The sequence below is a fragment of the Podarcis melisellensis genome, assembly GCF_964234715.1.
Source record: "Podarcis melisellensis genome assembly, chromosome: 7".
Classification (NCBI taxonomy): domain Eukaryota; kingdom Metazoa; phylum Chordata; class Lepidosauria; order Squamata; family Lacertidae; genus Podarcis; species Podarcis melisellensis.
Window position 1 is genome coordinate 34,457,937 of NC_138539.1, and position 17,551 is coordinate 34,475,487.

The following is a 17,551-nucleotide window of genomic DNA, read 5'->3' on the forward strand; positions in this document are numbered from 1 at the left end:
CCTGCCTATTGATATCAGACAGGTGCTTCCACTGTACTCTCTTTGGCACCTGCTAAAAACATTTTTGGTCAGACAAGTCTACCAAGACATGCAGAATGTTCATGTACGTTTTAACTTGTTTTTAGGTTTTTACTGATTTTGTTTTTTGACTGTTTAAAGAGTTATTTTTACTGCCAATTTTATTGTTTTATTATCTTTGTTAACTGTACTGTAAATGCATGTAGAACTGCTGTTTTAAATTTGCATTGAATACTTGCTGCTCCTTTTAAAGCACACAAAACAATATAAGAGCCTGCAGGATCAGGCCAATGGCCCATCTCATCCAGATCCAGCAGCCAGCAGCCAACTAGATGTTGACTGGAAGCAAGAAGCCATATACAGTGGTACCTCGGGTTAAGAACTTAATTCGTTCTGGAGGTCCGTTCTTAACCTGAAACAGTTCTTAACCTGAGGTACCACTTAAGCTAATGGGGCCTCCCACTGCTGCTGTGCCGCCACTGCATGATTTCTGTTCTCATCCTGAAGTAAAGTTCTCACCCCGAGGTACTATTTCTGGGTTAGCGGTGTCTGTAACCTGAAGCGTCTGTAATCCGAGGTACCACTGTATTCATAAGCATACTGCTTCTGACAACAGAGGTGCAACATAGCCATCATGGTTTGTAGTCACCGATAGCATTATCCATGAATTTGTCTAACCCTCTTTGAAAGTAATCCAAAATACATACAACTGGGGGTTATTTTTTAAATGCTTGGTAGATGCAATCATAGATCTCTCATAATGCTGACTGAATGCCAGATGGAGACCAGACGTTAGCTCTGCATGATGCCCAAGTGTCTTAAAACTTAGTGTCTTAATATATATATAAGAATATTATAGTTTATTCGCAGCATAATCCCTATGCAGGTTTATGTAGAAGTCCCATTTAGTTCAATGAAATATACTCTCAGGTAGTTGCTTTAAACGCCATCTCCAGCATCTCCGAAAATTTTTACATATCACTTGGGAAGACAGGCAAACTAACGCCAATGTACTGGAAGAAGCAAAGATTAGCACTGTCAAAGCAATGACTCTTCAACATCAACTTCATTGGACTGGTCATGTTGTGCAGATGCCTGATTATCGTTTTCCAAAGCAACTACTCTATTCCAAACTTAAAAATGGAAAGCGTAATGCTGGTGGTCAACAAAAGAGTTTTAAAGACTCTCTCAAGGCAAATATTTAAAAAGTAGAATAAACACCGAGAACTAGGAAAAACTGGCCTGCAAGTGCTCCAATTGGAGAACAGCCTTTACCAAAGGTGTCATGGATTTTGAAGACACTCAAACTCAGCATGAAAGGGAGAAATGTGCTAAGAGGAAGGCACGCTTGGCAAACCCTCACCTTGATCAACTCCTGCCCGGAAACCTATGTCCCCACTGTGGAAGGACCTGTGGATCCAGAATTGGCTTCCACAGTCACTTACGGACTCACTGTTAAGGCCGTGTTCATGGAAAACAATCTTACTCGGCTACGAGTGATCACCAAAAAAGACTCTCAGGTAAGTGTGTGTAGGATGGCAAACCCAGTGACTGAGAAGACTCAGCTTCTTTACTTATATGTGAAGCATTTTTCCTTTGGGAAAAGCTGGTGTTTCTATGAAGAATAGTGAGAATTAATTATACTTTGCTGTCTGTGATACAGTGTTCATACTGTGTCTGTTTTTCCTGAGTTTTTGCATAAGCTTTTGGATACCATTTGTTGTTTTCCGTAGTGATAGCAAATATTTGCATTTGTGGGTTTGGAAACATATCATTTTACTCAGCTGTCTAATCCTGGGTTCCTGAACAATTCTCTTTAGCTGTTAAATAAAGAAGTAGAGTGGTACCTCGGGTTAAGAACTTAATTCATTCTGGAGGTCTGTTCTTAACCTGAAACTGTTCTTAACCTGAGGTACCACTTTAGCTAATGGGGCCTCCCGCTGCCTCCGCCTGCCACCGCACGACTTCTGTTCTCATCCTGAAGCAAAGTTCTTAACCCGAGGTACTATTTCTGGGTTAGCGGCGTCTGTAACCTGAAGCATCTGTAACCTGAGGTACCACTAGTAGTATCTCTAGTTATGAACTTAATTTGTTCCGGAGGTCTGTTCTGAACCTGAAACTGTTTTTAATTAGAGGCGTGCTTTCGATAATGGGGCCTCTTGCTGCTGCTATGCCACCAGCACATGACTTCCATTCTCATCCTGAGGCAAAGTTCTCAACTCAAGGTAACTCTTCCAGGTTAGCGGAGTTTGTAACCTGAAGCGTTTGTAACCTGAGGTGTTTGTAACTTGAGGTACCACAGTATTGTTTTCTGGAGGGGCCAAAGAGTGGGGCAAAAATAAACTAGAACATTTGTGGTATAAAAACACAGAAGAGATAGAGATGGCCAAGAGTGACCTGGTATTGTAAAGAAATATGGTGCACCATCAAGCAAAGCAACCTCTTCTTTTAAGTACTGTCATGTGGTAACACTGGGGAAGCATATCAAAATGAAAGGAAGCATAACAAATCTACCACCAGTACACCGTGATTGTGTCAAGAATATGTTAATGCAAACAATAATGTTTGTCTGGAGGGGCCCTTAGTCTAACCAGCAGTCTTAAAAAGTATGAAGAGCACCTAGATCCACAGAAAAACTCACCGAGGAAATTCTAATGAAGCAGGTGTCTCCTCAGCATTCAAGTTATCTTTTATTGCAATGTATTTCTTGTTATGACTCCATTAACCAATAAAGCTAATCTAGGCATTGGCCTGTTTCCAAGGAAAATAGCTTATCCATGACAGATAAATACAATGCAGTTACAGAATCATAAAGATACAGGTGTCTAATATTTAGTCCATGGTTTGGCACATTACGTGGTCTTGAATTTCTTATTTAATCACTAGAAACAAAGACAATGATTCAAGGACACATACTGAAAAACTTCAGCAGTGAAGTGCTGGTATCAGCGGTGCCAACTTGAATAAAACCGGGGGGGGGCAGCCCAACATAATCAATAATATGACATAGTGCACCCCCCATTTGAATGGTAATGCCCATCAACTCATGAGGGAGGGGAGCAAAGACCCCTCAGCCCCTAGAAGTTGGCTCCTATTCCTGGAATGCCTGTGTTTAAGGTAGAATTTTACTATGGAAGTAACCCCCTTCTCCAAAACAGGCTTGTAGCCAGAAATATTGTTTTTTAATATTAATTATTATTATTGTGGAAAGGGAACCTTAAGGAGGTAGTGCCATATTGCAGAGCAGCCAGAACATAAATACAAGCAGCCTTGTTTGTTTGAAGTTAAGTCTTGCTGGATCAGACAAAAGGCTTGTTCAGTCCAGCATCCTATTCTCATAGTGGCCAATGGGATGCCTATGGAAAGCACTCAAACAGCAGATTCACTTCAGTGTTCCACATGGTGGTCTAAATTGCCCTTAAAATTGATTTATGCCAGTAAAAGGGAGCTCATTCATAGATGGTATTTAATACCAAGAAAATTAGCACAAAAACACCCAGAAACTTCACCAAGATGAGGCTGGTGAGGTACATATATTCATATGTGGTGGGAGTGTGACAAAATTGTGGTTGTCAGTTTTATGTAAGATTAGCAAAATTACTAAGCAGCAAACAGAAGTGACACCATAACTAGCTTTACTTAATATATTTCAAGGTAATAACTCAAATCTGCATGATAAAGAACTCATTAGTCATCTGCTATCAGCACCTAGAAATACTACAGCTAGAAAAATTTCTCAGGGGTTTAACTTTACTATGTATACATCCCCACCAGATTGATGTCTGTGCTTGTGTGAAACTGTTTACATGGCTGGATTGGTCTGCAAAGAGATGGCCAATAAAAATACATATAATGCAATAGGTAAAAATGACCCTAAAATGGAGGAGCTGTAATAACACCCATTCATATGCAACCAGGGCCTTCATAAAATCTCAGTATTTCTCTAAAAGCCTGTTGAAAAATGAAGATTTTAACACCTGCCCCTGAAAACCTGAGGGGCTGAAGTACAATGAGGTTTATTGGAAGGAAGTTTCAGAGTTGAAAGTCATGGAAAAGGAGTGTTCATAGTTCCCAGTAGTCTCATCTCTCAGCTAAATGCGGAGCCAGGAACATCATCATAATCTCAGATCCAAAGCCGGAACTTAAGCCCAACTAGAATGGATTGAGAAAATCAACTTTACAGATAAATGGTGGTGTACTAAATTTAACAACAACAACAACAACAATATCCAGTAATGCTCAAAGCTTGAGCAGCAACCATCTGATTACTATAATGAGTTATGTGTGGAGCTACCTTTGAAGATGGTTTGAAAGTTCCAACTAGTGAAGAACTGTGCTCCGAGAGTTCCAACTGGTTTATCTAAGTGGGGCTATATTACCCTTATTCAGAAGGAATTATATTTACAGCATATTATATTAATTTCTGAGCCCAGTTCAAGGTGTTGTTGTTTGCCTTAAAAACAACAACGGTTGAGATGGTTGAGAATCTAAACATCTGATGGACCTCCTTCTCCCATACCAACCTGTGCATGTATTAAGATCTTCAGCTGAGACTTCCATCTGTTGGTCAGGTATATCTGTAGAACATGGAGGAGAGCAATTTTAGCAATTTTCTAGTTTGGGAATGCTCTCCCAAAGGAGTTAATACCCCCTCTGCACTATAAACAGTATATTTTCACTGAAAACAGTCAAAGCTATCCCCAAAGAATATTGGGAACTATGGTTTGTTGAGGGTGCTGAGAGTTAGGAGACCAGTATTGCCCTTACAAAGCCATAATCAGCTTAATAATCAATCCCTCTTCCCAGAGAATTGTGTTGTAGTCCAACAACATCTGGAGGGTCACAGGTTCCTCATCGCTGACCTAGCCCATGCGGACTGAAATCTGGCAGTAAACCTGAATTGGCCTCTTTACCTCACCTCCAGTGCCTAGCACTCCTCTGGTGTCAAATAAATGCTAAATACCAACAGTAAATGGAAGCATACTGTTGCCCCAATTAACTGTATCTCTTCCCTTCCAACTTACAAATGATCTGATTCAGGCTTTAACATATCTATTATTTCTAAGAGGGTTACAATTCAAATGGTTTATTAGCGTGCAGATCAAGAAAAATGAACAGCAGTGAAAACTGCTCATGTAGAAAATAAGGAGGTTTTAAGGCTATAACAAAGAGGGCGCTTTAAAAAAATTTTATCTGTCAGCTTTTGAGTAAGAGTTAAAAGCTTGGTAAGCAACTTTTCTTGACAGGCATTACTATATAACCCACATTTAAGCTGTCTTTAAAACACTGTTTCAAAGCAAATTGAAAGTAGACACCTTGTTTGCAGTGACAACATTGTTTTCATATAAAAGCTGTGGGGTTGGAATTTGAGCCATACATTTTGACCACTCAGATTTTATGTGTTTTCTAAACCTGGCTGCTAGTCAAACATTAGGTGAAACAAATTTTCTGACCAATCTTAAAGAGAAGACAATTCCTAAAGATACGTATTTAGAAGAAAAGGACATTGAAAATATGATACAGTGATACCTCAGGTTACATACGCTTCAGGTTACAGACTCCGCTAACTCAGAAATATTACCTCGGGTTAAGAACTTTGCTTCAGGATGAGAACAGAAATCGTGCTCCGGCAGCGCAGCAGCAGTGGGAGGCTCCATTAGCTAAAGTGGTGCTTCAGGTTAAGAACAGTTTCAGGTTAAGAACGGACCTCTGGAACGAATTAAGTACTTAACCCAAGGTACCACTGTACAGATTTAACAGAGCAATCATTCAGGCTGGATCTAGACACATCAAAGAGGTGTTTCAGTTAAATGCGTTGCAAACTTTGTATGAGAAATCAGGTTAGGAAAAATGGAACTCCATAGCGCCATCTGGTTTCACAGTGTCATAATGCATATGCAACACATATAAAGCGCCTTTTCTTTGCCAATGTAGCTGAGTCCACATTCAGAGTTCTGCTGGTGAAGGCAGGCAGAGTTACCTCTCTAGAGTGCACATGGCATCTAAGCAGTACATACCTTGGGAGGTGGTGGGAATTGAGTCTTATTATATTTTTTTCTAACTTGGTATAGATTCCTGGTGAGTTTGCTGGCACACTGATGAAATGAAGGCATTTGGAGTCTGGGATAGTTTGCAGTCCTCCAGTGTGTTGACCATAACCCACCCATGACTCTATCCTATTTTAGTGATCCAACGGTGGGTTACCTTAGCTAGCACAGCCATCCTGCAGCATGTGGAGGCATTTCTATAGGTGTGTGGTTGGTAGAGGTGGAAGATTTGCATTTCCAATGGCATTGGGAGCCTTCCTCTCATCCTAATTGATATGGCTCATCTGTACCAGGTATTCCAATGGACAAGACAGCCCAGAAAGTTCCAACTGGGCAACTTGCTCCAACAAAGGCTGAAGGTAGGGCTGGAAATGAACCTGAGGCTTTGAGTCAGTTCACCCAGTCTACCTTTCCCAAGCTCCTCTTCCTTGGTTTGAAGGCTGTGGGTCTTATAACATCAATCTATAACACCCATATTCTGTTGAGAGCGGTCCAGAGTGGCTGGGGGAACCCAGCCAGATGGGCAGGGTATAAAAAATTATTTATTATTTATATTATTATAATTATTATTATAACCTTCTGGCCCACAGGCAAGCTTGCCTGAGCCTTTCTGTGGCCTCTTGCCTGACACATTTCCTGTGCTGCTAGGCAGGTGTGGTAGAATGGGAAATATTTGATTCCTCTAAGTCAAACTTGGGGGTGGCATGTGCGAGGATCTTGGGTTAGGCTCTGCAGGCTCCAGAATGCTAGCCTCAGGTTCTGTGGGCTCCAACCATCAGTCTTTGGGCTCTGTTGACTCAGAAATACCAGTGCCAAGAGCCTGACCTGATTCTCCAGTTGGTGGTACAGTCACCTCAGACTTGTCTGGCTTATTCTCTTTTGACTCTGAGCTCAATACCATGATACAAATGCTCCTCAGTTGGCAAACCTCTGAGTATGGGTTTGCACTATTAGTCAAATAGTAAATTCCTGTATCGTGGGAAACACCTCTTATTTGCACTCTGCTTGCAGTTTCTGTAAAATTAATTGGCTGAAAATAAGAGTTCTAATTGAACTTTTAAAAGGTTGCTAATTAATTTTAGTAAAGAACAAGATTTCATTTCATATAAATGATGCTACCTCCATTGTGAAATGTGAACCACATTCTAAAATGTTTTGAACCAAAATTGTAATAGCCACTCACAATTAGCATGTTATTTTAAATATTAGACTTGCACATAATGAGATGTCATTACCTCCCCACAGTTGTACAAGAGTTGCATGGGTTCTGCACTCATGTGCAAATGAAACTCATCCAATAAACACTACAAGCATTGTAGCTAATTAAAACAAATATTATTGTTTGAAAATAAGAACTTTGAAATGTATTCAGCTTCTGATTTTTCTAGGCTTGTATCATAATGTAGTGTAGATGTTGGCAATGTGGTCACACAGGCTGTCTGTACAGCTGCGTGTGAAGTAATGGATAGAAGAATGTAAGTTGCCACAAACTGGTATGGACATCACGGAACGAGCCTGCTTTACACTTTATGTATTGTAGGTTTACCTGTGGGCTCTCAGTATCCTCAACAAACCATAGTTTATGTGTCTTTGCCTATATTTGCATTCCCATCTGCTTTCTCTTTCTACATTGTTCTTTGCTGAACCCAACAAATCCCATGGCTTTCAGTATCACCCATATGGCCATGATTTTGAGATGATGTAGAAATATCAGTCAGACAGATATAGCAAAGGGTCAAATGTCAAATTTGCATAATCATTAACCATACTGTTGACCAGGTACATATAGATGGCTTTATTTCTTTATTTTTATTCCTCCATCTCCTTTGCTTTTAATCCCTTACCAGATAATATTACTTTGTTCTACACAAATGTGAAAAAATTCACAAATGGTGAAAAATGTTGTTCATTCTCTGGTAATCATCTCCTTGATACCTTCCTAACCCCATGAGGCTCTGGTAACAGGTGCATCCCAGCCTGGAGAATTCATATCATAAACCACAATTATTACCTGATAATATCAATACTGTGGCCTATCAGTTTACCCATCCATTTTTGCTACAGGGCTAGCGTTCTATATGTCATAGCAAGTATAAGGTGACAAGCAGAGACAAGCTGAGAAGAGGAAACAAAAGAGGGTGGAGAAAGAGGCGCAATAAGCTGAGGAAATATTTTCCTTTATCACGGTTGTCAGGGGCTCAGGAGCAGAGGCACAGGAGAGGGAGGAAATGGAGAGCGAGGGGGAGGAATCCGAAGGGAGCGTAAGTGATGACAGTGGTCCGAGGTCCCTGAGTCTTTCCAGCGAATCGGAAGATTCACAGAAGGGGGCGCCCATGGTCAGAGCAAGGGGGGTGCCTAGGGGGACACCCCAGGAAGAAGGGGCCAGAGGGGACTCAGAGAGCAGCAGTTGGAAATCAGGACCAGCTTCCCCACCAGAGCGCAGTGGGGGGGAGGAGTCCCAGGTATCGGGATCAGGCTGCTCACCACCAGCGGGAGGAGATGAGTCAGGATTGACCACGCCTCCATCGGAGAGCACGGAAACGGTCAAGAGGAAAGTTGGAGGCTGGGCGAGCGCGCCAAGTTCAAATGTACAGGCGAGCGGCACAGCAGGTAGCCCGGGTAGGGAGCCAGGTCCTAAAGCCCGCCGAAAGGAGGGACAAGAGTCAGGGGGGTCAGCGTCAGAAGAGTCCAGAAAGGAGGAGACCCCGGGGGCAGAAGGACCCAGAGGAGGAAAGAGCAACGGAAGAGGTGGAGTAAGGCTAGAGTCTTAAACTGGTGTACAGGGGGTGGAGACTCAGACAGAGCTTCACCGATCTAGGTTCTAATACGTAGAGCTGCACGCTGCGGCTTGGAAATGGAAACTGGACTTCAATAAAGACTTTTGTACATTATTACTGACTAGCGTTGGTCCTCTGTGAGCTGGGACCTAGAGGCAGCTCTGACAACGGTGCTCTCAAATTTCAAAGAAAAATGATCAGGAACTCTGTTTTCTCTCTCCTTCTCATACTTCCACACCTTCCATTGTGCAGTCTTGGATCTTGCATTATACTCCACCTGCGTATTTGCTTTGGCAGCAGGAGCAGGAAGTGGCTAGAGTTCAATGGGTTTGGTGCTTTTGGTGCTTTCAATTGTTTATGTTTCTTCTGGGAATTCTCCCTCTCCCTTTACATATATAATGTTATAGTCTGGCACGTGAGGTTTGTTTGGAGGGATGTTATTACATCAGTTCAGCTGCCCTTTAAACACATGCATAATAATATGGGAGCTATTTCAGCATGATGCAATCTATGGGGTCAGGGTTGTTTTTGAGGGTCTTCTCTGCAGTATTGTCATCCAGAATTGCCAGCAGGGAAGCTTCCAATTCAGTGTGAAAGGCCCATGTGATTGGCCTCCTGGTCATACTATTGACATGTATATCCCTGCAGAGCAGGAGTAAACAATTTTGGAAAATGTCCCACACTACTGGATGTTTGTGTGGAAAGCGCTGTACCTTAAAAAAGTAAAAATAAAATCCATTATACACAACCTGATAGCATGTCCAGACATACAATCTTGTTCTTGCTCATTGTTAAGTTGCTTTATGAAGGAACATGCATTCTAGGCATTTATAATGTGCCAGTGATTTAGCATTATGTCGCTGTCTGTTTAAAAGCCTGGAAATTAATTGGTGGCACCCTTGGATTCAGTAATTCCTCTAAATAAATAAAAAAACCATGACTACACTACATCATTTGGAGAATAATTATGGTTCCTCAATTACTGGATGGGAATACCTTCTTATATGAATCACAATTCCCCTTTAGGAAGAACGTTGCTTTTTTGATAGTTTTCAAGTGATGGCAAAATTGCATATCTCCAATAAGTTGTGTTCTGGCTCCCACTCTTTTAAACTTTTATATTAATGATTTGCTGCCATAATTAGGCAATGAAAAAAACCCTTCTCTGGTAATTAGGAACAGAAAGATCTCTGTCTTGATGTATGCCGATGATTTAGTGCTCCTCTCTTTCCCTATTGGGCCTCAAAATCTATTTGTGGTATTCAACACATCCTGTAATCAAGTCTATATATAAAATACTCTCAAGGCCAATATTATGATTTGGGGCAAACAAGTCCTAGGTATAAATGGTGCTCAAATCAGCAAGCTTTAGAATAAACTTACTTGTTTAGGTACCTGGTGTACTCTTTAGTGAAACCCTCTCTTGGAAGTGTCATATACAGTATGTGATGCTGGAGTCTAAGAAGGTAACTGGGGTATCTGAAGAAGTGTGCACACACACAAAAGCTCATACCAATACAGTAACAAACTTAGTTTTCTCTAAGGTGCTACTGGAAGGATTTTTTTTGTTTTGTTTTGACTACAGCAGACCAACACCGCTACCTACCTGTAACTAGAACTGGGGGAAATGAGTGAGTTCTTGGGTATTAGGGATGTCTGAAGTGTACCAGTGATTAAGGGCCAACAGCACGCCAGGAGTGCTGGAGTTTCTTCCCAGAAGACTTACATTGTACTATACAAAGCTGTATACAAGACTAATTATTTACTTATTTTTATATCCAGATTTTCTTCTTTCATGGAACCCATGGTGGCATTCATGTGGTTCTCAAGACAGTCCCAGACTAGTCCCAGCCCTGCTTAGCTTCAGCAAGGCTGTGGTTTCATGTGCTTTCTTCACACATACCCTGCAACCTATCATTTTTGAGAGCTGAAGCAGTATGATAAGAGCCATTGTTTTCCATAGCTTACAACACAATTCTTTTCTCATGCTAATCCTTTTTGGGCGAACAGGTTTTGTAGGTAATTGAAGCACTACAAAAACATGCAAACAAAGGCGAGAGTGCAATGAAAGTGAGCAATTGTCAACAATGACTCTTATCATGTCACCTTGAGTCCTTCATCTCCTGCCATCTCGCCTAGAACAGGCTAGAAATTGACAAGGCAGTCGTAGGATGGGTTGAGGGTAGAGGAAAGAAGGCAAGTGGAGCTGGAGCCACATTGCAAAGCGAGGCAGAGGTTGCCTAGGGCGGGCTGAGCCTGAGAAGTGTGCTTTTGAGTGCTGCTGCTGCTCCTGCACCAGGAGCAGCAGCAAACAAAAGAGCCGAGTGCCACATGAATCCCTTCAAAATGTAACTCAATTTATGTGAGATTCTGTAGGTAAGATAATTAAAACAGGGGCGAGGAGGGGGAGGAAAAGTCGGTTAGATGTTGCGGCCATCAAGTCCGCATTCAGCCAGAACATCAGTAGAGATTTTCTCCTCGTGAGGTGCTGGAGAACGAAGAAGATCGAAGCTGAAGAGATATAAGGGGCCTCTAGGGAAAGAAAAAGAAGATCCAGGGAAACAGAAACGATTGTGAAGAAAGCACCCGCCCTCCCTTTACTCTCCCTTAGCAAAAGCAACGGGGGGGGGGTAAGCCAGGCAGGAGGAATGACGTCAGGACGCACAAGCTCCGTCGGCGTCCCCGCTGCGCATAGGCGCGCCGACACACAGCCTGCCCGCCCGGCCGCCCGCCCGCCCTGGCTGGTGCTTCCCTGGGCGCGTGCGCTCGCCTTCGCTTGGGGCTTGCGCCTTGACTGCGGGCGCGGGAGAGGCAAAGGCGGCCTCTCGCTCCTGCACGCGCAGCTGCTCTCTCTCCCCCCCCCGCCCGCTGACGCTTCCGTCGCCTCCACCACAGCTGCGGCATCACCAACCGCCACTACCTGGCCCCTCCCCTCGCGCGGGGCCGCGCCTCGTGCCGGACAATAGCGGCGCTGCCGCAGCCGAGTTGTGTCTCACCCAAATCAGCCCGCCGCCGTCGCCGCAGCCACCCGGGCCCGCTCGCCGGCACCCATGAGCGGCGGCACGCGGCCGTCCCGGCTGCGGAGCTGACCGGGGGACTCGAGACGGGACTTGCCGTGGCTGCTGCTTCTTCTCGTCCTTCTCCTTCCTCCTCGGCACTTGCTTCCCCCTCAGCCTCCCCTAGGGCTGCGTCGGCGGGCGCGGAGCGGGGTGGGCCGGGGGCGCGGGGAAAGCCCCCTCAGCGCCGCTTCTCCTTTGACCGACCCGTTCCCGGCGCGTGGGGCAGGTGAGGGCGGCGGGCCTGGCCTCGCTTCGCTCCGGGAGCCTGGCCTGGCTTTTGTGGGCGCTCCAGAAGACGAAGCGGCGGCGGCGGCGGCGCCTCCGTTTCAATGGAAGTATGTTACCAGCTGCCGGTGCTGCCTCTGGACAGGCCGGTCCCGCAGCATGTCCTCAGCCGCAGAGGAGCCATCAGCTTCAGCTCCAGCTCCGCGCTCTTCGGCTGCCCCAACCCCAGGCAGCTCTCTCAGGTGAGGCGGCCCGAAACCCCCCTCCCACGCGCTTCTCCCTTCCCCTGCAGAAATGGGGTGCTGGGGTTGGTGGTGGAGTCCGTGGAATTGGGGAGTTTTCCAAAACACACGAGATCAGAAGCAAATATGCCGAAGAGGCGCTTGCCTCTGCGGAATACGCTCTTTGCTCTCTGTCGGTCAAGTTTTGTCATTTGTAATGCTGGGTAGAAATGCACTCCAGAGTACACAGCGATGCCTTTGAGGTGCTTCACTGACAATTTATATTGTCCTGCTTTTGTTGACACGTTTCTTCAAGGAAAGCTAGGGTAGCTTCTGCTTTTATGGTTGTCTTCTATTAAATGTTCCTGGGCTAAATAATACTGCTGAGAATCTAGAGGGGGAGCTACCAGCTGGCTATTGACAATACACTTGCATTTTTATTTTGCAAGACAGCTGTAGTGACATCTTTTAAAGGCTTTTTTTTACCCTTCATGTCAGAGTAGTTATAAAACTTACACAGGGTGTGATTCAGTCAAGGTTTTAGAGGGAGAATTAGTTGCTTACATTTGACTGGATTGCGCCCAGTCTCTTAAATGTTTTGTGAAATATTGGATTCTTTCCCTAACACCATATGGACTAATGTATATAATGTTCTTCCCTTATCAACCACTGAAAGCTTTTAGATAGAACTGTCCTAGATTTGCAGTAGTTTCTAAAAAAAAAAAAACCTCATGTTGTCTGTGCAGTTCACATTGATGTATCCCGTTGTGATTATAACAGTAACAAATTTATCCATAATAAATGTAGGTAGGCGGTGGAGTGTGGAAAAATAGATCTTGTTGCCATTTTTGGCTCTCTTCTCTTCAAATGTTTTCAGAATTCATTTGCCAATCTGTTGTTGCCCCGATGCAGTCTGCTGAGATTTCCCTCAAATGATAACAAATCTCTGAACTTTAAAGCATCTGCCCAGAATAAGATATAATGTACTTGTTTTATTGTCTGATTTGTGAGTATTCTCAAATAGCATAATCCCATGTAAGTTTACTCAGAAGTAATTGAGTTTTATTTCTTTATTTGTAAAACTATATACTGCAATAGAATATTGTACAACAGCTACAAAGGTCTGTGGTTATAAACAGTACAGTGGGGCTTACTTCAAAGAGGTGGGTATACGATTGAGGTCTAAACTGAGTATTTTCTAAACTTATTTAGGCTTCAGTTTTATACCCACTACCCTGGAAATAGGCCCCATTGAACTCATGCTGAGGTGATATGTATAAGATTGAACTGTTGGGTATCTAGTGGCAGAAATCAATCAATCAATCGATTGATTGATTGTATACCACCCTTCATCCAAGGATCACAAAAAAACGCATAATAACAAAAACAAACACATTTAAAAGGTCATGGGATTTTGTCCTGTCTTTGACATATGTGTTTAAATCTCTTATTAAGAGAAGAGGAAATCATCTAATGTTTTGCCTCTTCCTCTGGTGCATAATAATAGCACCTCAGAGTTTGGTATAGAATATGTTTGTTAGGGAATATTCATTTTAATAGAGAGAACATACATAGTTGGCGCAATGTTTTAAGTGCTACCTTGGGTTAAGAACTTAATTCGTTCTGGAGGTCTGTTCTTAACCTGAAACTGTTCTTAACCTGAAGCACCACTTTAGCTAATGGGGCCTCCTGCTGCCGCTGTGCCGCCGCTGCACAATTTCTGTTCTCATCCTGAAGCAAAGTTCTTAACCCGAGGTACTATTTCTGGGTTAGCGAGTCTGTAACCTGAAGCGTATGTAACCCGAGGTACCACTGTACTTTTATGAACATTGCCTTAAGAGTAGAATGAAAAGTATGCAACATCTAGTTATTTAGAAGAAGTACAGATTTTGTTGGGTGGAGATTCTCTTATTGGGAACTACATGTTATGCATTAACACTTAATTGTCCTGGGGTCTTTGTAAAGAAAATTAGCTTTAAGGTTGAATGGTGAAACTGTGTAGGAAGAGGGTGGTTACTTCATTTCCTATCTGCCATTTTTCTTTGCTAATCCCCCCCACAACAGGATGCAGGTAGACATTCAGAGGTATTAGCCTCGGTTGCAACATCTGCAAATAGTGTGGTGTTAGTGCTTCAATGACAACATGAAAATGTCCTGTTCTAGCTCTAGTCTAAAATAATTCATATGCTGTGTTTTACTCCTAAAAAGGGTTCACGTAAGAATTCAGGAAAAATTAAATTAAATACCTGCAGTTCCTGCCAGAGGAAGTGATATGCTCATGGATCTCCTTGTCTGGATTGTGGGGTGTGTGTGTGTGTTGGCGCTAGTACATTAGCCCTACGTGCCTTTAGGCTTTGAACATGTTTGCATGTACAGGCATATCTCAGAGATATTGCAGGTTCAGTTCCAGACCACCACAATAAAGCAAACATTGCAATAAAGTGGATCACTATTATTTTGCGTTTCTCCCTGTGTGTAAAAGTTATTTTAAGCTATACTGTAGTCTGTTAAGCCAGGCCCTCCTGGCTGCAGGGGTGGGAAGGGAAAACTTGGTTCCAGCCCTAGCCAGCTCTGCTCCTGTGGCAGAGCTGTAGGGGGGGGCGAGGGGTTAGCCAGTTTTTTTGCCTCTGGAGGGGGCACCATTTAAGCTTCCAGCCTCTCTCTGTGTGTGTATGCAAATGCATGTGGGGTGTGTGTGACAAACTGGGTCTTTGACCCAGGTGAAATAAAGCCTAGTTTTGCTCCTGCCAGTGGCCAGAAGAGGGGCAGCGGGGGGTGTGTGCGTGTGTGCGTGCGTGTGTGCATGCATGCGTGCGTGTGTTTTCTTCCCCTGAGAGTGGCCAGGCTGCCTGCAGCTTCACCCACATCTTAGCACAGAGCAATATTTGAGCACAATAAAATGAGGTATGCCTGTATACACATTTTTTCTGAAGGTTAGTGAAACTTACTTTGAAGTTTAGGCCTGAGGATCATAGTATTGCTTGACTGATGTTTTTAGCTGAAGCTGCTATCCCTATTAGCTTTATATATACAGTATATATATATATATGTGTGTGTGTGTGTGTGTGTGTGTTTTTAGCTTTGGAGTATAGTATTTAACACAAGTAAGTTGGCTGACATCAGCTAACTTTGTTACATGTTAGTACATTTTCCGTACATTTTCCGTGTACTAAATGTTATTTCTGCCTTGGTGCAGGTATCTATTACATAAAAGCAAAAGTCCTTCAAATGTCTTTTGTTTAACAGTTTTAACTATTGTAGTGTGAATCAAATGCCTTGTTATTACCAGTGAAAACCTTAACCTGAAATGCTGACTTAGAACTTCCCTGAATAACTTCACTGAAGGAGGAGGGTGAGATCTTTTATTTTACAAGTCAGGCAAACCTCTTTGCCACATAATTTTTATTGTTATGAAGTCCCCTTCTCAGTTTAGATCTTAAACTTTAAAGACTGTAGAGTTTGTCATTTGCATCACAAGAAGTGCTCTCCATAAACAGCCAGTTTGAGAGCCTGAAATAGAGATAAAAGTATTGCATTCAGAATCTTTTTCCATTTATGCTATCCAAAACAGAAGAACGTACCAATAGATTCTGATGAACCTTTTGTAACTTGTTTTACAATTGACAAATCAGTTCTAGTAACCAATCAGGTTTAAACAACGTGAAATATTCAGGAGGGTTCATAAATAGTTCTAGTATTGTGTTTATTGTACATATGCTGGTCTTGGATGGTGTAGCAGGGCAAGGTCTTATCTTTAAAAGAAAGCATACTTTTAGACACATTGTGGTAGTGTGGTTAGAAACTTCTTCAAGAGCACTTTCAGCCCCCTCACAGCTGTATCAAAACAAAAGTGAAATACTGTATTTTTCCGTGTATAACACCCCCCTGTATATAAGACACCCCCTATTTTGGGGGACTCGAAATTAAGAAAATGGGGGGAGATTGCCCCTGTGTATAAGACTACCCCCTTTAACTCTATTTTAAAGTAAAAAAACCCTAGTCTTATGCACGGAAAAGTATGGTAATATTAGGAAACAAAAAAGGCAGAGCTTTCCCCACAATCACTCTGTTTTTAAAGTCACAGTTCCTTTGATAGGCAATATGCAAAAACAGGGTAGATGGATTTCTTTGAACTCAAGCAGGCCATGAGATTGGATCAGTTGAAATAACTTTGATAATATCTCAGTTCCTTGACTGTACTGTTGTGTTCTATTGTCAGCTAATCTGCACGTCTTGACTGTTTCTGTTTTATAGGGATAATGACATCTTTGGGTTCCTTTCCATCTGTGTTTCAGAAGTAACCTGTGCTTTCACATGTTCCTTGGTAATGGATAAAAGTAGCTGTCAAATGTTATAGAAGCTTCAACTTCCTTCTGCACTGAAGCTTTGCAGGCTTGGGGTTTTTTTTTTTTCTCCCCTAAATTTTATACAACAGTATTTTTCTACCCTGGCCATTTTGAAGTTCTGATGCAGGGAACATTTGCAGCCATTTAAGTTTGTACTTTGGGTTGTTAACATTATGCCTGTGGGTAACCTTGGTCTGAGTGTGAGAAGTTTTGTGACCGATCAGCACCACGATGCTGCTTTAATAGTTTATTTTTGCAGTGATAACTAGGGAGTCTGAAGTTGAGGCTTCAGTAGATAAACATGCTTACTAAATTTTCATGATGAATTGTACTACAGTTTCATACTGAGCCACTGTATTTGAGTCTAACCAATAATTTTGGCAGGCTTTTCCTTGAATGATAAATTGTGGCAGGTTTGGTGGTGGTGTTTTGTTAAAGACAACAATAAGGAGACAGTGGGTTAATTAGTGTGTTTAAGTTAGCAGTGGATTAGTGTTGAAATATTTTGTATATTCTTAATGTTGAGGAGCATTCTAAGGTCAGATAGTAGAGAAAATAAGCAGACATAACCTTCAGCCTCTTCGTTTGATCTGGCTTCATAGTCTGATTTTGTGTTAGTGAAACATTAGACCACCTAGTTTTAGAAAGAGTGCAAGCTTTTAAATTGCATGTTCTTAATCAAGCTCGGGGTATTTAGAGAGGGAATGAATCTTGTATGTGGAAGCTGATAAGTGATTAGTTTTTCTAAATTCTTGATTAGAATTTAGAATGAAGTTGATGAGATTAGGCTATATCAAATGATTTTTGTCTTGTGCAGTAGTAGTATTTTTCTGAAATTTTTAGTAGCTACCTCATAGA

At 42.5% G+C, this 17,551-nt stretch overlaps 1 protein-coding gene across 2 annotated transcripts in view; it reads left to right on the forward strand.

Annotated features, from left to right (window-relative positions):
- The first annotated feature begins 12,102 nt into the window (after window positions 1-12,102).
- PDE7A (phosphodiesterase 7A) overlaps window positions 12,103-17,551 on the forward strand; it is a 53,195-nt gene continuing 47,746 nt past the window's right edge. For both annotated transcript variants that reach the window (XM_081917583.1, XM_081917584.1), the window contains exon 1: window positions 12,103-12,368. In XM_081917583.1, the coding sequence (XP_081773709.1) occupies window positions 12,231-12,368 (138 nt within the window). In that variant the 5' untranslated portion in view covers window positions 12,103-12,230. The remainder of the gene's footprint in view (window positions 12,369-17,551) is intronic.